The 21072-nt window shown below is 37.9% G+C and overlaps 1 protein-coding gene across 1 annotated transcript; it reads right to left on the bottom strand.

The window, feature by feature from the left end:
• Positions 1-7369: 7369 nt before the first annotated feature.
• On the bottom strand, positions 7370-13406 carry LOC139937595 (uncharacterized). Its single transcript, XM_071932805.1, has 4 exons — positions 13346-13406; positions 12325-12412; positions 9884-9996; positions 7370-8145 (listed from the first exon to the last, which is right to left on the bottom strand). The coding sequence occupies exons 1-4, from the start codon at positions 13395-13397 to the stop codon at positions 8021-8023; spliced, it is 378 nt and encodes a 125-aa protein (XP_071788906.1). The 5' UTR covers positions 13398-13406; the 3' UTR covers positions 7370-8020.
• Positions 13407-21072: the final 7666 nt, after the last annotated feature.

Here is a 21072-nt window from a genome sequence, read left to right as displayed (position 1 = left end):
TCATGGATTTTCTTGTTTGAAATTTACGTAGATTTACCGACTCTCCTGATAACCTACCACATTTTTAAAATATTAGCTGAAACCTCTAACGCTTTAAGTGATTTATTTTCAAAACCTCAAAAATGTTGTTGTTTGTAATCACTCCTTATATTTTGTATTAAGAGTATGTAGGTGCATACACTCAAACACAAAGATCTACTTATGAAAGTACAACCAGCGGAACATACGGTCTGCCATTTTGTGGAGTCAAAACTTCGGTTGATGTACAAACCAGTGGACCGTGTTCTGTCTTAACATTATACATAAAAAATTTTAAACATATTTTCAAGGGATATTTATGTGAATCATTATATTCTACTTCAAAAGATCTTACCACCTACATTCATTATACAATCAAATGCACCGTCGGAGGGGAACATGCCCATGTACTGTCGCTTTACACAAAACTCGTAAGAAGGGTTACATAAATATATTCATATTAATTCATGATTATACGACTTTAAAGGAACGTTACAGAATTCGTTAGAAACAAAAATCGTGAAGTCCACAGATTTACATAAAACTTACACAGTCTAATAATGATAATAGCAGAAAACATCCCTTGAAATATTTCTGTCTGAAATTTAATATTTTATGAAAAATAAATAATCTAATTTCGCGTTTGGAGTTTATCGCTCAGTGAGCGTTTTATTCATTTTTGTTTTGGCATCGATGCAATGCTAAATTTGTAATCGGTTTTTCACTATTCTCTCGTGACCCAGATGACCGATCGATCTCGAACTTCTACATGTTTGTCAGTTTATGTATATGGTGGATCACAAAAAGTGCTTACACTGCCAGCAATTTGTTTGCTAGCAAAACCAATTCTGTAATGCTCCTTTAAGTGTAAACTCGTGATGATGTATAATTCGCTCGGCATCAACCCCCTCTGGTTTTATTTTTGCTAATATAAGAGCACGAATTAAGGTGTAAAATTAGTGATATTGTTAAGATCATGTGAGGTGTTCAGGTAGTAATATCGGAACGCCATGTTTACGGAACACCATGCTAATCTTTCAGAGACTTTAGATCACAAAGTTAACCTTTATTTAACTACATTTAATGTACTGCCTAACGACGGACATACATGGTGTTGTAATTGAAGCGTTTCTCAATACAAAACTATAGTTATGGGCATGAATTATTGACAGATATTGACAAATATTGACAGATATTGACAATTCATTATTTCACTAGTCAACTTGTAACCAAATTGTCGTATCATAATGTGTTACTGGTCTTAGATTAGTTTGTTGAGAATAGTATCGTACGTGGCTTACTACTGTTTAAGTAACTAACAATCATGTAAATGCTTTTAAAATACTTCTAATAAGTTTTCGCATTTCGTGTTATAAGTTTATGCTTTATCACTAATCACTTTATTGTAGCCTAGTCACATTGTCATAATTATTATCTTTACCGGTGGTGATAAACAAGATGGCTAAAAAACAGTTTGCTTATCAACAACATTATATTTCACGGCACTAAAGTTAGCTAATCTTACCTCCATGGCTAAACATGTCAACTTTCTTAAGGCGGTATAAAACGGATTGCCTCACATAAACCTTTCTTAAAGATTATACTGTGTGTAACTAAGTGCCCCGTGCAGGGCCGTGTATCTTCTTTGTTCTCAATATATAATTATATAAAACTTTTATTGTTCCTTTATGATGTCCATTGTTTTACTTATTGCATAAATGCATAATATGATTTACAATACTATTTTATATATACCAACACAATAAAGTAACCAGAATAATTTCTTTGTGTTGGTGACTTAAATGTTAAAACATTACGTAAGCAATGAATACATAATATGTTCATTTATGTCAGTATTCAGTGGTGTACTATCTTTAGAAGCATTATTATTATGTTTGTGAGCAGGTCTACAATATAGTCGGCCTTAATAGGGAAAACTCAATACACAGAGGTTGTGATTAACAACACTATTGTAACCAGAAATATGGCTTTGTATTAGTGACACAAACGTAGCCTACGTAAGCAATGAATGCTCATAATGTTCATTATGCTCAATAATTAGTGGATTATAATGTGTTAGTTTGTGATGTAGGCCTAAATGCTATCGGTTTTAATGGGGATACATTCCAAATACAGAAGGTTGTTGTACCTATGTCAACTATTCATTATTTTAGTGATGTACTATTCTAGGGGTGAGGGGGTGGGGTCTGTGGTAAAGTGGTATACGAAACATTCAAATTGCTTTCTGTGTGAAGCTGATGTCATGAAACACACCTCCTTTAACAATCTGAACTTTTGTTTTGAACAGTTTACATGTCAAACTTCAATTAGGTCATAACAGATTGAATGGTTAATGATTTACAGCTTGTTGAATGCTGCTTAATAATAATGATAAGTCATTAATGATAAGTCATTTAATGCAAAGTACAACAATAATGAAACTTAGTTTATTGGTGCGTTGTTAAAGTTTACTTTGTATCAAACACACTTGCTTATAGAAATATTCAACAAAAGTATACTATCTATACACCATGTTATTTAAATTTGGTTGTTGCGTTGTTTTAGAGGCATTGGACACTGTTGGGAATTGTCAAATACCAGTAGGCCATATTCTTACTTGGTGTATCTCAACACACGTATACAATAACAAACCTGTGGAAAATGTTGGCTCAATTGGTCACCAGTTGTGTGCTTTCAGATGCAAAAAAGGCTTCAGCTGAAGTATTTTATTATTTGAGTGAGAACTTACCTCTCTGTCAAAAACTACGCTACTTCAGAGTGAGCCACTTCTCACAATATGTTTTACGTAACTATCAACGGTAATTTCCAATAGTGTCCAGTGCCTTTAAAGTAACTATACATAAATAACTAACAAGCAACTCGTTAGATTTCCGAGCGATACATTTTCTTGAAAAAGTGTCATAATGTTAAAATTTCATATCATTGACAATTTTTGACCATTCGAAATCTTATCTAACACTTAAGTACTAAGAATTGTAAAGATTGTACATGCCAAACACATTTCATCTGTTTTGCATGTAACCCACATTGTTGGGTCTTTAGGTTTTCACCACTCGTAAGAATAAACAAATTCATGACATTTAAGGTAGCATATTCACTGTAAGTTGTGCAAGTTTTATTGAGGTCTGGTTTGATTTTGTTTTTCAATCAATGTGTTGATGCCATTTCAGGCAGCTGGTCTTACTCAGAAGCATCCCGTAGTATTGACATCAGTACAGAGGTCAAAGCTATTGGCCACCATCGACTGTGAATGTCTCTCATATCATCGTACAACAGTATACTAACCGTATCAATGCGCTTTTTGGGTCAATAACATTATCCCGTAATAGGGAATATACAGCCCTGGCGTGCAGTGGCGCTCCAAAAGTGTTTTCTTATATTATACTATCAACCTCTATACCATCACAGGTAGGCCCCCACCTATACTTATACCCAGGGTGAACGAAGAGAAGCAAGTTTAGTAAAACATAAGTTGCTCTAGGACACAAGTGTCATGACCGGGATTCGAACCCACACTCCACTGGGACATCAACAACGATTCGGCAAACCTTATGGGTACATATATGTACCTATTCCTTTCTTTCCCAACTCACTGTATTAAGCGATAGGTGCAGGTACACTGATAGTCTTGAAATCAAGTCGGTAATGTTTAAGCGCGTTGTAGCTACGGGGACGGTATACACATCCTCGATCCCCGTACATGTATGTACGTGAGTCAGTGGCACTGCTGACGACCTTGCTATGCGATACCTATACGACCGTTGCATGTACGATAATCGCACTGTGACTGTTGCATGAACGACAGAATGTGTATTGCGCTAACGACTTGTCATCAAGTCTAGTAGACTGATTAAAAACTCAATAACAGCACCCCCAGATCCGTGCAATGTTGGGTGCGTTCGTTTAGCTTTAAAAAAAAATCTGCCACACACCGGGGTCGACCCAGGGAAGCTGAACGAACGCACTCTATTAAATCACAAAGAACCCCAATACTGATGTTACAGCGTACAGTTTCGCCTCGTTACCTGCCATTGTCGCGATATTTCTCATAAGGGCAATACCCGTTCTTATTTACAGAGTGTCGCAATATTGAATGATAATAATACCAAGAGAAGTCAGTTCATGGACAGGTCGTCGGTCCTTAAAGGCACTGTACACTGTTGGTATATACTCATAATAATTGTAAGCACAAAAACTAACTTGGTATCGAGCAATAGAGACATGTTGATGGTATAAAACATTGTGGGAAACGGCTCCCTCAAGTAACGTCTTTTTCGAGAAAGAATTTATTGCTAACTAAAATATTTGAATTTGATTTTGAGACCTCAGAATTAGATTTTGAGGTCGCGAAATCAAGCATCTGAAAGCACACAACTTCGTGTGACAATGATGTTTTTGTCTTCCATATTATCTCGCAACTTTGACGACCAATTGGGTTCAAATTGTTGTTGTTTTGTGCTTATGTTGAGATACATAGAGTAAGAAGACTTGTCTATGACAACTACCGAATGTGTCCAGTGTCTTTTAATCACAACGAACCCAAAATACCAATGTTACAATGTACAGTTTCGCCCACTCCAAGTCTTCAAGGAACACGTTGCCTTGGATCGGACGAGTTGGTCTATAACAAGCGTTTGTAACCGTTTGTTATAAAATGCATATGATTGGAAAGATGGTGTAAAAGTAGAATACAATGATCCACACAAACATGCCTCGATATTGCACGGTTTTCCTTCTACCTCGTCGATTAGCACGGTCGGCCATTTAAGGGAGTCACATTTTTGACTCCCTCAAATGGCCGACCATGTTAGTTCATTTAGTAAATTTGTGTGGATCATTGTATTCTACTTTTAAAACAAATTTCCAATCATATATGCATTTTATAACAAACGGTTACAAACGCTTGTTATAGACCAACTCGTCCGATCCAAGGCGACGTGTTCTTTAACAATTGTCCTGAAACTTCTTATAAGGGTAATACCCGTTTTTATCTACAAAGTGTCACAAATTGAATGTTTTAAAGATAACAAGAGAAGTCGGTTCATAGACAGGTCGTCACGTCGGTTGTGTATCCCTATAGGCATTGGATACTAATGGTATAATACTCGTAACAATTGTTAACGTAAAAGTGACTTACATGGTAATGAGAGAGCTGTTAATAATAGTTGTGAGAAACGGCTTCCTTCAAAGTGTTTTTTGAGAAAGGTAATTCTCAGTCTAATCATATGTAAAGACTTTACCAATTACCAAACGCGTCCAGTGCCTTTAAAAAAGGGACGTTTCATTCATTTTCCATTAATAAGTCTTTAATTCGTTTATTTTTATTGAATTTTTCAAATGTATATGCTCTTTTCATTTAATGACCTTTTGATCATTTAGACGAAGAGATTGCCATAACATTATTGTTCTGGGCAGACGAGTTGTAACTTAGTTGTAGTTATGAGACGTAAGTCCTACCGTACACTCAGCCCCATCCCCTTCCCCCAAAAAGAACTCAGCCTACTTGTGACTTGTTTTTACCTCATCCTCAACGTCCCTTTCCATACAGTACCTAGTCTCTTATTTTTGTCTCTTTCGCTAAGAACCAAATATAAATGTCTGATTCAAAACCGCTGAGCGGTGGGCTGATGAACTTGCATACGTTCTTGTTTAGGATGTTGATCGGTGCAATTCGCCCAATGGGAAAATTTGGACTATCTGCCAATCACCAAGAGAGGGCGCTCTTCACCAGGTAATGTCAACAACTTAGGAATAGGAGAAGCATGAGTGACGGTCACTGACAGCAAATACCTTGTGTTTTGCGTGTTTTTGATTTTGTATGTTAGATTAAGCCAAACTGTATTTTGTTTTTCATAACACATTGCCAGCATAAACCAAACTGTTCTGGAACAGGACGTACTGGACACGAGTTCCCCAACGATAACAAGCGGTGTGCATGAGTTTTTGGGAGTGTTTCTTCTAGGGTTATTAGCAAAAATTCCAAAATGCTGACCTACCAAAAATTGAGAAGAAATCTGAAGTTTAGTTGTATGACAATGTATCTGACTTAATTTTCAAGAGGCTGAGAGACTTCTTAATATTTTTTGAGTATTTTTGAATTTTTAGTATTTACCATTGTTTGCTATAGGAGTTGAGCACCCTTACCTGGTAGGTCTGCTGCCCTCGAGTGGCAGAGCTCTCGAAAAGTCTCCCATTACAACACATACACATGGCGATAAAATAAACGAGGTTATCCCTTTTCTTTTCACACATAAGCAATTATTTAGTGAATTTGAATAAAGTATGTTACACAAACTTGCTCAGTCACAGGTATCGCTTCAATTTGAATTCCTCAACTACTAAAAAATTGTTTTAATATGCCAAATGATTTTCGGGAAAGATTTTGAATGGCAGATTGGCAAACCATAAAATGAATGAATATGTATGGCTCAATGGACACCAGCTGGTACCATTGAGCCATATACAATCATTTATAATGTGTATGGGTGTTCGCCGTCTCTTTCCCACGCACAAGCTTTGCCCGAAGTGACATGAAACTGTCTGTATGCGTTCGATTAACTTCCCTGGATCGACCCCGGTGCGTTCGAATAGCTTTGATGTCATTCCAGTGGCTTACCCGGGTCATCCCCAAGTGGCCTGCTTGTGGAGTGGGTCACTTGGGGCTGGCCCCAAGTGCGTGACGTCACCATGAGAGTGTGAATGATCGTTCGATTAGCTCTTGTCAGGGGCTCACCCGAGTGAGCACCGCGGGGTCGACACAGGGAAGCTAGTCGAACGCACCCTGTATAAACCTTTCTTTCGCGTCGATACCCAGGTTTTTGCCAACCGAAGTTGGGAAGCTACTACTGTAACGATGTCAAACAAAATAATTATCCACCATAGTGTGAAATTTGTTGGAAACAAAACAGTGGATTACGTAAATAGAGCTACGTTTAGTTTTGAAAACAATACTAAATGCAAGTATACAAGTATATATTGCATGCATACATCAGACGACCGAAAGCTTTCGATATCTGTGTTTTGATTTGTCCGAGGTGATGTTTGTCAGCTGCACAAACATCACCTCGGACCAATCAAAACACAGATTTGGAGAGCTACGTCACTGCACGTTTATCCAATGAAATCACTGGTGCTGTAAGCCAAGTACATTAGGGAACCAGTCTGCTTTGGTTCTAGCCTGACGTCACACTTCGAGGCTCGTGATAAAACAGATGACCAGTCTTGAGGGCGCTGCTGAAGGTATTTGCCCCTCGAAAATTCATTATCTGTGAACCACAATGCAACAACAAACATAAATCAAGGTCAATGGAGCCATTTTATTTACGTCTCTTATAAGTCTTTAATTTTCTTGCAATTCATGTTAGATAACAATGTTTAACGTTATAAACCAGGTCTAAATTTCATCGCTTGCTGTGTAATCGTAGAATGCATAGTGACGTGGCGTATGCACGCTCAAAGCCAGAATTGAAATACGCTTGACGTAAAGTGCAGAATTCCCCGTTTCCGCAAGCGCCGATTCTTCGCCTATGGTAAACAGGGCCATAAAATTGGGGCAGTTTGTGTAAAAAATAAATGTTTAATTTCATGGCACCGAGAATGTTTCTTTAACTTCCTGAAAACCCCACTGTTAAATGATTTTGTTCAAATAACTGATTAATTTTGTACATATGCATTGAAATGCCTATTGCATGTTAGTGTTAGTTTTGCACATATAACGGTTCAGTCCGTTTTGTTGAAGTTTTTGTTACCGTTGCTTTGTATTATTTTTTAGGAAAGAGACATTATGCAAATCAAATTCTGCAAAAATGCTTGCCACAGTTCGTAAACTTCTTTGTTGTAGCATCCTTTTCTGTACAAGCACAAATTATTAGTGTAAGTTTTGCAAATAACGGTTCATTCCTTTTTTGTGTACGGCTTACTGTTGTTATGTATTTTTTAAAGAGACATTATGCAATAGTCGATCACATTCTGCAGACGTTTCTTAGCAGACTTCGTAAACTTCTTCGTAGTAGCATCCTTCGTTGCAACATTCTTCATGCAGACTCCTCTTCTCAACCCCCCTCTCCAAGAAATTAGTTGCGTCTTTCTTCTCCTCCATGAAATCATCTAAAAAATCAGTCAAATCAATCGATCAGTAGATGGAAGTTTGCATCAGGGATACAAAAATTACCAGAGCAAGCTTGTCGAAACGTTGATACCAATTTAAGAACCCAGTCTGCGGTAGTGCAGTTAATAACGATCCTATAGACGATGTGACCTATGTTTACATTCAAACCGCCCTCTGTTGACAAAACACTATATATACGTCATGTTTTGCCGGGCACTGAGTTGTGTATATAGTAAGATTGCATACACTTTCCTGCTGGGTGCCAAAACACAAAGGTTTTGCCCGGCGGTATGCGCGCGAATCATGATATGGTTTTCGTGTGACGTCAGAGGTCACATCGTCTATAAGCTAAAGTAACTGTCCCAGCCGATTTTTTATACCTTAAGCAGGACAGCTATTTTTAGAACTGAGGAGTCTCCAAATAACCCGATAAAATTTACACCACGGTAAACATGTTGAGAAGTACATACAAGTATCGAGATATTGATATATTGACCAAAATTGAAGACAAAACAAGCTTTTAGGGACGTTCTCTGTTATTTACCTTTAAGTTTATTATAATAAAGTTTTCGTTGACAACGTAAAGCCACCTCACCATTATTCAAGCACAAAAGGCCACATGCTAAGTTGGACACCTCTTTTAAGTCAAAATAAGCAAATGGAACATAGACAAGTCTAATTAAGGTTGAAAATAGGCAAATATCATGGAATGGTTAGGTGAAATACCAAAAATTCAGTTAATCTGATTAACTACTTTTCTTGTAGAGCAAGACAGTTCTCTAAAGAACAAACTCTATACATGGCAAGTAGATACACACATGGTGTTACCGCACACCAAACATATAGTGATAAAGAATACTCATTTTAGTTTACCCATATACACCGATATGTAATAGCAATGTTCAGCACGTTTTCAAGCACTGTGAAACAAATCACAGGTATATTTCTTACTCGGGTGGGAATCGAACCCACGAACTTTGCAATTCTAGAGCAGTGTCGTACCAACTAGACTACTGAGGTTGCCCGGTAGCCAGAGCCAGTGAATGGTTAAACCCTAAACCGATCAGTGTTTAAAGTAGTGATCAGAGCTAAATTTCATATAGCTGATAAGCAGAACATTCTGCTTGAAAAAATCTTTGCTAAGCAAGCATTTAGTGGGCACAAGTCACAGCATTGACTATTGACTTTTTGGCCGGTAACCTGTTTCTGTTAAGCATGTTTCTGTGCTTATGACGTTTTTTTTTCAAGCGTTATGAAATTTGGCCCAGAGGGAGTTGTTTCCCACATGGTATCGTACTATCTTTTGCTTGTACCACGTAATTTTTTATGTTAATATATATTTTGAGCAATTTTACCAATCGTGTCTATGCCTTATGGACACTATTGGTAAGTACTCAAAATAATTGGTAGCATAAAAACTTACCGGGAACGGGCAATGGAGAGCTGTTGATAATTTAAAACATTGTGAGAAACGGCTCCCTCTGAAGTAACGTAGTTTATGAGAAAACAAAGAGGTAATTTCTGACTCAAATATTAAAATATTTCATGCCTTTCATATGAGGCATCAGAAAACACACAATTATTGTGCAACAAGGTTGTTTTTTCCTTTATTATTTTCTTGCTACTTCGATGACTAAATGAGTCCAAAACTTTACAGTTGCATACGTTATGGATACACCGAGTGAGAATACTGGTCTTTGAGTTGTTAACGAAGATGTCTTGTGCCTTTATACTCACCGTCTCTAAGGGTATGCCAAGGGCAGCTGCATAGTGCCTCCTTTCTTCGCTCCAGGGTGGAGGAGCACCAATAGTTTCGGGGAGAGCGTTTCTTTAGACTGGGATTGTCCGATCTGTGAATAGTATGAAGAAACAAAAACGGTAAATATTTACTATTAAATCTTTGAGATTTACCCGCTGCTCAAATAGGATTCGAACTGCTCTAGAATTGCAAAGGTCGTCGGTTCGAATCCCAACAGAGTAGTATGCCTTGTTTTCACAAAGCTCGGGGAAAGTATTGATTATACAGTTCTGACACACATCGGTGTACAAGGGGAAACCAAAATTTATATTCTTTATTCCCGATGCAAATGTCCATCTATTTAAATAAAAAAACATCTTGTTGTTTGGAATCAGAGAATGTGTAAACAATAAATACGCAATAGAGTGAATAATCCCATGTTTTGCCCCCGGATGAGGTGTTCTTTCATACAAATATTTGTTTATGAACCTTTGTATACAAATAATATGTAATACTAACGATCCATCGAGTCGAGTGTACAGACCCATAAATAAAAGACAAATAACATTAATTACAAGATTGGAAACAAGCTGTTTTTTAAGTTCTCAGTGCAGAAAATTATAATAGTTATACCTTACGTCCAACTAATGTAAACGAGATAAAATACTAGTTTGAACTTCACACAAGTCATAAAATGCTTATTTCGAATAGCCACAACCAAATAAGGCAGAAATGAAAGAGCCAAGATGAAAAAACATATGACGACCGATCCAGACACAAACTTCTTAGGTTGCTGGTTTGTTATAGACAGTGGACACTATTGGTAATTGTCGAAGACTAGCCTTCACAGTTGGTGTATCTCAACATAAGCATAAACCAACAAACCTGTGCAAATTTGAGCTCGATCGGTCATCGAACTTGCGAGATAATAACATGAAAGAAAAAACACCCTTGTCATTTAAAGTTGTGTGCGTTTAGATGTTTGATTTCGAAACCTCAAGTTCTAAACCTGAGGTCTCGAAATCAAATTCGTGGAAAATCACTTCTTTCTCGAAAACTATGGCACTTCAGAGGGAGCCGTTTCTCTAAATGTTTTATACCATCAACCTCTCTCCATTACTCGTCACCGAGAAAGGTTTTATGCTAACAAATATTTTGAGTAATTACCAATAGTGTCCACTGCCTTTAAAGTCACTGGACACGTTTTGGTAGTTGTCAACGACCAGTTTTCTCACTTGTTGAATTACTTTGTGTGCTTTCAGATGCACATCAAAAGGCTTCAGCTGAAGTCTTTTATTTTTAGACTGAGAAATTACCTCTTTCTCAAAAAACTATGTGACTTTAGAAGGAGCCGTTTCTCACAATTTTTGATACTATTTAATAGCTCTCCAAGTTTTTATGACAACAATTCTTTTGAGAAATTACCATTAGTATCCAGAGCCTTTAAAGGCAGTGGACACTATTGGTAATTACTCATAATTATTAGCGTAAACCTTTCTTGGTGACGAGTAATGAGGAGAGGTTGATGGTATAAAACATTGTTAGAAATGGCTCCCTCTGAAGTGACGTAGTTTTCGAGAAAGAAGTAATTTTCCACGAATTTGATTTCGTGACCTCAAATTAAGAACTTGAGGTCTCGAAATCAAGCATCAGAAAGCACACAGCTTTGTGTGACCAGGGTGTTTTGTTTTTCTTTCATTATTATCTCGCAACTTTGATGACCGATTAAGCTGACTTTTTCACAGGTTTGTTATTTTGTGCATTTGTTGAGATACAGCAAGGGCAAAGACTGGTCTTTGACAGTTACCAATATTGTCCACTGTCTTTAAAAGAGGATGGAAATAAACGTAGCCGTACCCTTCTGAAAGCGAGAAATGAAAAAGGATGGGAGGAAACATGAATGTTTGAAACGGCTCAACCAGGGAGGTTGGATTATTAAAGGCAGTAGACACTATTCGTAATTACTCAATACAATTATTATCATAAAACCTTTCTTGATTACGAGTAATGGGGGAGAGGTTGACAGTATAAAACATTGTAATGTTGATGGTATAAAACATTGTTAGAAATGGCTCCCCCTGAAGTGATGCAGTTTTCGAAAAAAAAAAGTAATTTTCCTCGAATTTGATTTCGAGACCTCAAGTTTAGAACTCGAGACCTCGAAATCAACCATCTAAACGTACACAACTTCGTGTGACAAGGGTGTTTTTTCTTTCATTATTATCTCGCAACTCCGACGACCGATTGAGCTCAAATTTTCACTGGGTTGTTATTTCATGCATATGTTGAGATACACCAAGTGAGAAGACTGTTCTTTGACAATGACCAATAGTGTCCACTGTCTTTAAAAGAGGATGAAAATAAACGTAGCCGTATCCCTTCTGAAAGCGAGAAAAGGAAAAAGGGTGGGAGGAAACATGAATGACCAATAGATACTTACAACACCTGTCGAAACTCCTTCACAAAACCGCAGTGCTCAGATGTAACGTCAATGGTCTCCTCTGGCTTCAGGTTAAGCTTGCCATACACTGTAAACAATGATTCATGGTTCAGGTTTTCATTCGATTTGGAAATTCAACTCATCATAAAGGTATGACAGAAATTTAGTTCCAAAATCTAAAAAGCAACATTGATATTCGCTGTACAAACATGTGAATGTCTAGTGTAGTATCCAATATTGATGTATAAGGTATAGACAAATATAGATGTCACTAAAAGTGGGTCAAAGATAAAATAATGTGTCATTTGCAGACATTAGGATTTGACTGCCCTGTAAAAAAAAAAATATATATATATATCTATATACAATAAAAAAGCTATGAAGACAGTTCTTGCTCAAAGAACATTATTACAAAATAATTCCCTTCTTATAATAATAAACCAATGGCAGGTGCTAAAACTCATTCTACTAAACTTTTGTTTGTTGAAAAGCAGTGTAAACTATTGGTAATAACTCAACATGTTTATTAGCAATGAGTTAGTGGGAGAGGTTGGTAGTATAACACATCGTGAGAAACGGCTCCCTCTGAAGTGGAGTGGTTTTCGAAAAAATAGTAAGTTTCCACGAATTTCGAAACCATGCATCTGAACGCACACAACTTCGTGTGACAAGGGTTGTTTTTTCCATTATTATCTCGCAACTTCGACGAACGATTGAGCTCAAATTTCACAGGTGTGTTATTTTACGCATAATGTTGAAATACAGCAGGTGAGAAGACTGGTCTTTGACAATTACCAATAGTGTCCACTGCCTTTAAAATAGCTACTGAATTTTAAGTCTTGTCTATGTTGTAAAGTAATTGACTTTTGTATCTTATACTTTTACCAATAGTTTGATGGTTGTAATATGTGAATCCGTCTGTTTGAGTTCACTAAATGGAGATGTATATCTCCACTGTACGAACAAACAAAAACAACAAATTCAAAATGCACAATACTTAAAAAAAAAAAAAAAATCTCACCTTGGCAGACGATAGCAAGAGCCAAAGCAGTGAAAAGCAGAACACGATCCATGTTTCTTCGTTTTTGATTTCACAATAATGATCCAATTTAGCCGGGTGTCTGCTTTTATATTCTATATTAATTATATATTCAAGAGATGGTAATTATATATTCATAAGATGGTAATTATAAGCAAACATTGACTCCTTACTATTTATATACAGTTTCTTTATAGGAATCCTAAGGTTTGCGTGTGAATGGTTGGTTGTTAGGAGTTCAGTTGAATCACTAATCAAACGATGTTTCCCGAGTCGAAATTATGGTAGATTTGTTATTGGGGGTAAAAGGGAGTGCAGCATCTTGGGCGGGGAGTGATGGGGGGGGGGGCGTACTTTTAACCAAAACTTCAGATTCTTTTTAAAAATGTTTGCTGAAACAAGCCTACTTTTAACATTCTTATATTTTCATTTACTTATTGGCAATTTGCAGTAAACAAATACATTGTCTGCGTGTAACTAGAAAAAATAGTTTTAAAGACACTGATTTTTAAACCAATTATCTGGGTAACTCAAAACATGAATATAATACTCCGACGTTAAAAATAAGAATTTTACGGTTTCATGTTTTTCAAGTTAACTAGTCTTCGAGTGTCACCGAATTGGACAGCGCCATCATGTATCACACTCAAGCCACTTATCGCCTGCGGGCCCTTTCCATTTTCCTGGTCAGAGTGATCCGGACTATCTAACCCATAAATGCGTCAAACTTACGCAAGAACAGACTTCAAAAGCACATTTTAAGCGTCACCTGTATCAGCCTGACCCGTAATGGGTATCACACCCTGTGACAAAGGAATCGGCTCTGACCCGAAAGTTTTTAGGATGTGTACTTTTGAGGATGTTTTAGGCCGTATAATAGGCCTATCCCACAATTTTTAAATATAATTAGTTGCAAGAATGCAAGTTGAACAGAATCAGCTCGGTGAACAAACAAACATTTTATGCAAGTCACCAGACACACAGGGCCTGAAGGCTACTTCAAGGTGTGGGCTACAAAGTAACTTTTCAGGGGTCCGTTGCCACCTACTCCTCTGGCTGAAACGTGCATTACCCCCTAGAGTAGAAAGCACTACCTCCCCAACTTAGCGAAGGTAGAAAGTTTATCACAAAGAAGTGAATTTTCAATCAGTAACTGACCCTGTCAGACCATCGTGTCACACCCTTACACTAACCCAAGGATAGTTTCAGAAAACAATTGAACTGCCAAGTGCCAAATAGGTTTATTTATATAAAGCGAATAATAATAATAATAATAATAAATTAAATTATTTTTTTCAAGGAACTTTTACTTCACTTTCCAATAAAAAGTAAGACAGCCGAAAATCTGTCCCTGAATAACTTTAATTGATTTAAAACATTTATTTTTATGCTGGTTTGTTAATTAAAATTTAACTTTTACTGGTATATTGGTCGTGTCTCAAAGACGGTTTAATTGATGTGAATTGATAAACTACCACGGGGTCAAGTTTTAGATTTAGTTTCATTAGACTTTGCACTGCCAGAAAAGTATAGCAATATACAAATCGATACATAGGCCTAAATAATTACAAAAAGCAAAAACACCAAACCATTGAGTGGCGAGGAGGAACATTGTGATTAGCACCTCTACAAAGCCATCCCGCCACAAAGAATGTCCCCTAATTCCCACCACACAGCAACCACCCATCCCTCTGTTTAAAAAAAGTGGAAGAAAGAGTTACCCTTTTTTAGATGTTTGATTATGTGAGAGTGCGGGCGCACATTGCCCAGAGGAGAGACACATAGGCCTACAAATGTTGTACCTTCTTCTTCTTTCGAGTCCATCATCTTTTCTAATTCAAACGTTTGGCCGAGATTGGGCACACCATACAGCCTTCTCGTTTGCTGCAATCAGGTCTTCTGGGGAGCACTGTTTCTCAAGGGCTGGGCATCGTAGAAGGTGTGTCATGGGTTGGGCTGATGTTCCACTATAAGTGTTGTACCATAGCCCGGCTATAAAGTTGATGTTTGGTGTTATTTTAAATCCAAGTTCCTTTAAAGGCACTATACCCCTCAGGTAATTGTCAAAGACAAGTATATTTACTTGTACTATCCCAGCATGATGCATAAAATAACACTAACCTGTGCAAAATTGGGCTCAATTGGTCATCGAATTTGCAAGAGAATAATGAAAAGAAAAAACAAACACCCTTATTGCAGTACTTTGTGTGCTTTCAGATGCATAATAACAGGCTCTATTATATTTTTTTGAGTAGAAAATTACCTGTTTCTCAAAAACTATGTAACTTCAGATGGAACCGTTTCTCACATTGTGTTATACTATCATCAGCAGCTCTACATTGCTCGCTCCCAGTAAGATTATATGCTAACAACAGTTGATACTGATTTGTTATTTACGACGTCATTAATGTCAGTACCAAATAGGTCGATAGTTTCTGGGAGCGGATTTGTTGTCAAGCTGTACAACAATGTAAAGACGCATGTATCTGAAGTTTTACGTAATTTTAATATTTTTTGAAAGTTTTCGGACATGCCTATCAAAATTAATACAAGTCATTTTACACCTGAAATGAGGTTTGAGACTAACCTTGTATGTTTCTTTCCACTTTCATAACACTCTATCTATTGTGAAAACGAGTAAGCCCCCTATAACTTGACCTAGAGCCCCATTTTACTAACATCAAACCGGTCCACTTAAGAACGTTTTTGCCATGGTTTCAGAGAGTCCATAAACGGCCTTGCTCACAAAGCCGGGTATCGACGCATCTCAACAAAGAGAAAACAACCAAGTCTGAAACAATTAAAACTGTACCAGTTGAAGGTGTAATTATTTTAAAGGACTGGGAAGTGTTTCAATATTTTTGTGCCGGTATGTTATTTACCTTAACTCAAGTAGGCCATAAAACATATTGTCATTAACAGGTAAATGACCTCAACTTGTAATTGGGACTTAAATTGGAAAGGTTGTAACAGAAACTAATTAAAGGCCAAAGTAATCAATCAACCGTATTTTTTTTTTTTTTTTTTTTTTTGTATGGTGACATCTCCGTATTTTCTCAAGGGTATTTAAAATTTTTTTTGTTAGAGGCATACTTACACTACAGCAGCTTTCAATTGAAAAAGGCATAATTGAGAAATATTTTACTTCGAAGCATAAGGTTGTAATGCAAATCTATTATTATAAAAGCGCTTAAATCGCATGGGCGCCGCCATTGCTGTTTGGCAAGTGGTGCCCGCGCCCTGCTAAAATGATGCGTCTGGGGTAAATTTCGGGGTACCCGTGTTGGGGCATGTGTTGTTTGTGACGTCACAGTCAAAGCGCGAGTGTGTAGTAACTTTGTGATTGAGTGCAGGCGTCCTTTGTGATGTCACAGTCACGGCGCGAGCGTCCAGTAACTTCTCGCGTATATACAGTACAGAACAATGCATGGGAGGGGGTGGGGGAGGCACGACGACAGGACGAAGACTGGTGGGGTTATTAGAGCATATTGTGATATTTGGAAATAAAAAACAAACAAACAAACAAACAAACAAACAAACAAACAAGCACGTTGTGTGGACAGGGAGATGGAAGGAGCATATGTAGTGGTACGTCTGTTGCAAGAGGGCGGGGAACGGCAAAAAATGTAGGGAACATTATGGGCAAACATTGGCAAGCAAAGAACACTGCCGTGCAGGGGATCGTGGGATCGGGACGGGAGAGGCACGGATGTGTGGGTTAGATATGGGACGGGATAGGGAAGCGGCACACGGTGGGACAGGGAGTTGGGGAAAAAATGAACGAGGCTGGTGAGGGGGGAAAAAGCAAAGGGGTTTGAAAACTATACAGGACAGAAAATAGTCAACTGAACTGGAACAAAATAAACGAAACAGGATATAAACGCTGGGAAAGAACCACTATCGGGATCCGCTGGAAACTGGAAAATATGGATGGGATCGACAATGCCGAAACGGAAAAAAGATGGACAAGTGTACGATTTAACAAAGCACTAAGATTCGTCTTAACTTAGGATGGGTTGCTTGCCACAGTGATTTGTATTGTGACCCTGCCCAGCCACTTTAGCCCTCACCTGTACATAACGCTACACTTGTAGCATTTTTACGTCGAGCTTTCTAGCGGGGTTGCCGCGCGAAGCGCGGCATCCCGCTAGTAGAGATTATTCTTCATGCACCAAAGTTTGAATCTATACTGACAATAACGCTTCTCAGATTGTGTTTTCCTATAATTTGGGATTTATTTTCTTGCGTTGACATATTTGCTCCGGATTTTCAGCGATTCTAAAACAAAATAAACGCAACCAACTTTTGAAATGAAACTTCCACATGTTATCTTTACACGTGTACATTTATTTATGATTAAAACAATCGAACGGTTAAAACAAAAACTAAGATATCATTTGCCTTGAATGCAGTCACCGTTGGGGGCTTTATAATCATTGGTTTATTCCTATTTGGGGGAAAATTGTAAAACAAATTTCACTGATAAATTGATATTCTCGTCAACTCATGGCAAACAGGATGCGACCTGAGTGATAATTCTGTATGACAATCTTCCCCTGAAATTTGGAAGATGTTTGAAAATATTCACCAAAACTTTCAATGGGTGCGTTCGTTTAGCTTCCCCGAGTCGACCCCGGTGTGTGGCGGTTTTTTTTCCACGACGAACGTAAGTAATTATCTGCACACGTTCGTCCTGGAAAGAAAAAACGTCACACACCAGGGTCGACCCAGGGAAGCTAAACGAATGCACCCAATCAATGTCCCAGGGAAATCAGTTCAACGAAGATTCTGTCCCCCATATGGGAACTTAACGTGGGCTGAATAAAGATGTTTCAAAAGAGGGCGCTATCAAAAGACATATAATGCGTTCGATTAGCTTCCCTGTGTCTACCCCGCGGTGCTCACTCGGGGGAGCCAAGAGCTAAACGAACGATCACTCACCGCTCTCGTAGTGACGTCATGCACCTGGGGCCAGCCCCCAAGTGACCCTCTCAACAAGCAGGGCATTCGGGGCTGACCCGGGTGAGCCCCTGGAATGACGTCAAAGCTATTCGAACGCATCGGGGGCAGACCGGGGTCGACCCAGGGAAGCTAAACGAACGCACCCAATACTATGTCTGTGGTTTGTACTTTGTTCGCCGTATGGGGACAACATCTCCTGCCACACTGGCCGTAAATGTGACTCACACAGGTTAATATATCGACATGCCAATTTACAACGGACTGTTATCGCGGGAAATTTCTTTCTTTGAGGAGGCAATGTGATTTTGCAGGTTGGCTTGATTTTTACTGGTCCTTGGTCTATTGGTCCAATCGATGGGTGGGTGCGTTCGTTTAGCTTCCCTGGGCCCTACCCGCGGTGCTCGCTCGGGTGAGCCTCTGACAAGAGCTAAACGAACGACCACTCACCGCTCTCGTAGTGACGTCATGCACCTGGGGCCAGCCCCCAAGTGACCCACTCCACAAGCAGGGCACTTGGGGCTGACCCGGGTGAGCCCCTGCAATGACGTCAAAGCTATTCGAACGCACCGGGGCAGTCCAGGGTTGACCCAGGGAAGCTGAACGAACGCACCCTATATTCTTTTGACATACAAAGGTTGACCCCGAAAAAAAACCCACTTAATAAAAACCCGAAGTATGCAACATACTAAATTCAAAAAGCGACTGAGAAACGTTCTGCAAAAAGTATGTACCATAGTACACTGTAAAGGTAAAATTACTTCATGGTCCTTAATTGCATGCCAAAAGTGGTTTCAATATATCCCAGTCATTCTCCAGCCTTCGTTCACGACGGTTAGTTTGTACCATTTGTGTTTTAAAAGAAAAAAGAGAGAAAAAATCTTCACCCAAATTAATGTTTTGTTCCCTCTCATTATTTTGCGCCTCATAATTAGGATTGCACTCATTCAAAATCAAAGTTTAATTTTGTTCCTTCAAAATATAGGCGTGTAATTTCGAGGACAAGAAGTTTTGGTCCCTCAAAATGTTGTCCATTCCCTGTTGTGTTCCCGCGAATTACGAGTCAATTAATTCCCCGAGATCCCCATAAATCCACCGAAAATAATACGCTTTCGAAAATAATACGCTTTCGTGAACTCGAGATTATGCTTTTACTTCCTCGAAATATGCTTTCCATCCCTTAATTTGTACAAATTTTTTTTTTCAGAGGAACGAAATCGTACTTCGGGAAAAAAAAACAAAAAAAAAACGTACCTTGATTCTATCATAAAAGTGGTCTTCTGTTGAATCTTTCAATCTTTCAAAAAAATTGTTGTCTATTGGGCCTAAACAAGATAAGAAATGAAATATTTAGAGCAGCCTAAAACCCCCCTTTAACTTACCCTTCATGAACACCAAAGGCAACGCTAGCCCTTGCGGCCTTTCGCTTTCGTGCTGTAGTATTATCAGCCAATACCTCGGTGTCGAGGAAGATGCTCTTCAAAGGTTATCAATGACTCAAAAGTCCGACAATGGATATGTCTTCCCAGTGTCCTCTCCTTTCGTAGTGGTGCCCAACGCAGAGAATGGGTCGTTATTGGCATTTTGTGTACGTTGCTTCTAAACTATTGTAGATAAATCTCCCTCCTTTTATAGTAGACAATACATATTTGTATTTAACCTAAGTTAAAACCATTGTTTTACGATAAACTCCATTTTTAGTACTATTATTAGTGTTCTTTGTATGTTGTTGTCTGCATTTTGTGTGTGTTGTAATGCGTAGAAGATAATTTATAATCATGTTAGGTATTGCGCAACATAAGTGTACGTTATTATAGGTTTTCCCGCCCAATTTCAACACAATCCATTCAATTTAACACCCGGTTCATTTGAATCATTTGAAAATGAATTCTCAGTTGACGCAGTAATGAGTCTGTTGCTGAATTTGGCTTGAAAAACCATTGTATTTCTAATAATGTTGATTCTCTTATAGGTACGTATCATGAAGTCAATTCAAGTTTAATTACCCAATTCTTGCAGTGTAGTATATTAAATCTCATCGGTTCTTTTCAGAACCGGTTCTTCTCATAACAAGGTAGGATTGTAATTAATAGTTTTTAGATTTTGTCCCTCTTTGGACTCTTCAAATTATATTTATTTGAAAAACTGGTTTATTTCCGTCTATAAGAATATTAAAGGAACATTACAGAATTGGTAAGAAAAAAAAAACTTGTTTAAGATTAAGATCATAGAGTTACACTAAACTTACATGGTCTTATGATGATAGTAAAACAAAAACAATTGGTGAGAAATAAATAAAACAAATTTCTCGTTTGGAGTTTAACGCTCCGATTGGAATTTTTTTTAAATCGATGTCATGCACAATTTTTAATCGTTTTTTAAAACTATTTTTCTCCTGACCAAGATGGCCGATCGATCTCAAACTTGTACAGGTTTGTCAGTTTATGTATATGGTGGGGGTACAAAAGTGCTTACACTGGCAGTAACTGTTTTGTTAGAAAAAAAATAAAAAGTATGTAAATAATCCGAAAAGACCGTTTTCTGAACACTTTATACTGATTTTGACATCTGCTGAATATAGGCCTGTACTTATTTTTGTAAACTTGAATGGAATAAGGAAATGTAGAACAATAACAATGGTTGTTTTACCACAACATTTTGTTTTTAGAGCGCTTCGAAAACAAATCATACAAACGAATCATTATTTAAGGTCATCGTTCTTTATTTTAATACATTTTTGCACAAGGACA

The sequence above is a fragment of the Asterias amurensis genome, chromosome 5, assembly GCF_032118995.1.
Source record: "Asterias amurensis chromosome 5, ASM3211899v1".
In the NCBI taxonomy this organism is placed as follows: domain Eukaryota; kingdom Metazoa; phylum Echinodermata; class Asteroidea; order Forcipulatida; family Asteriidae; genus Asterias; species Asterias amurensis.
This window is presented reverse-complemented; position numbering and strand designations above follow the sequence as displayed.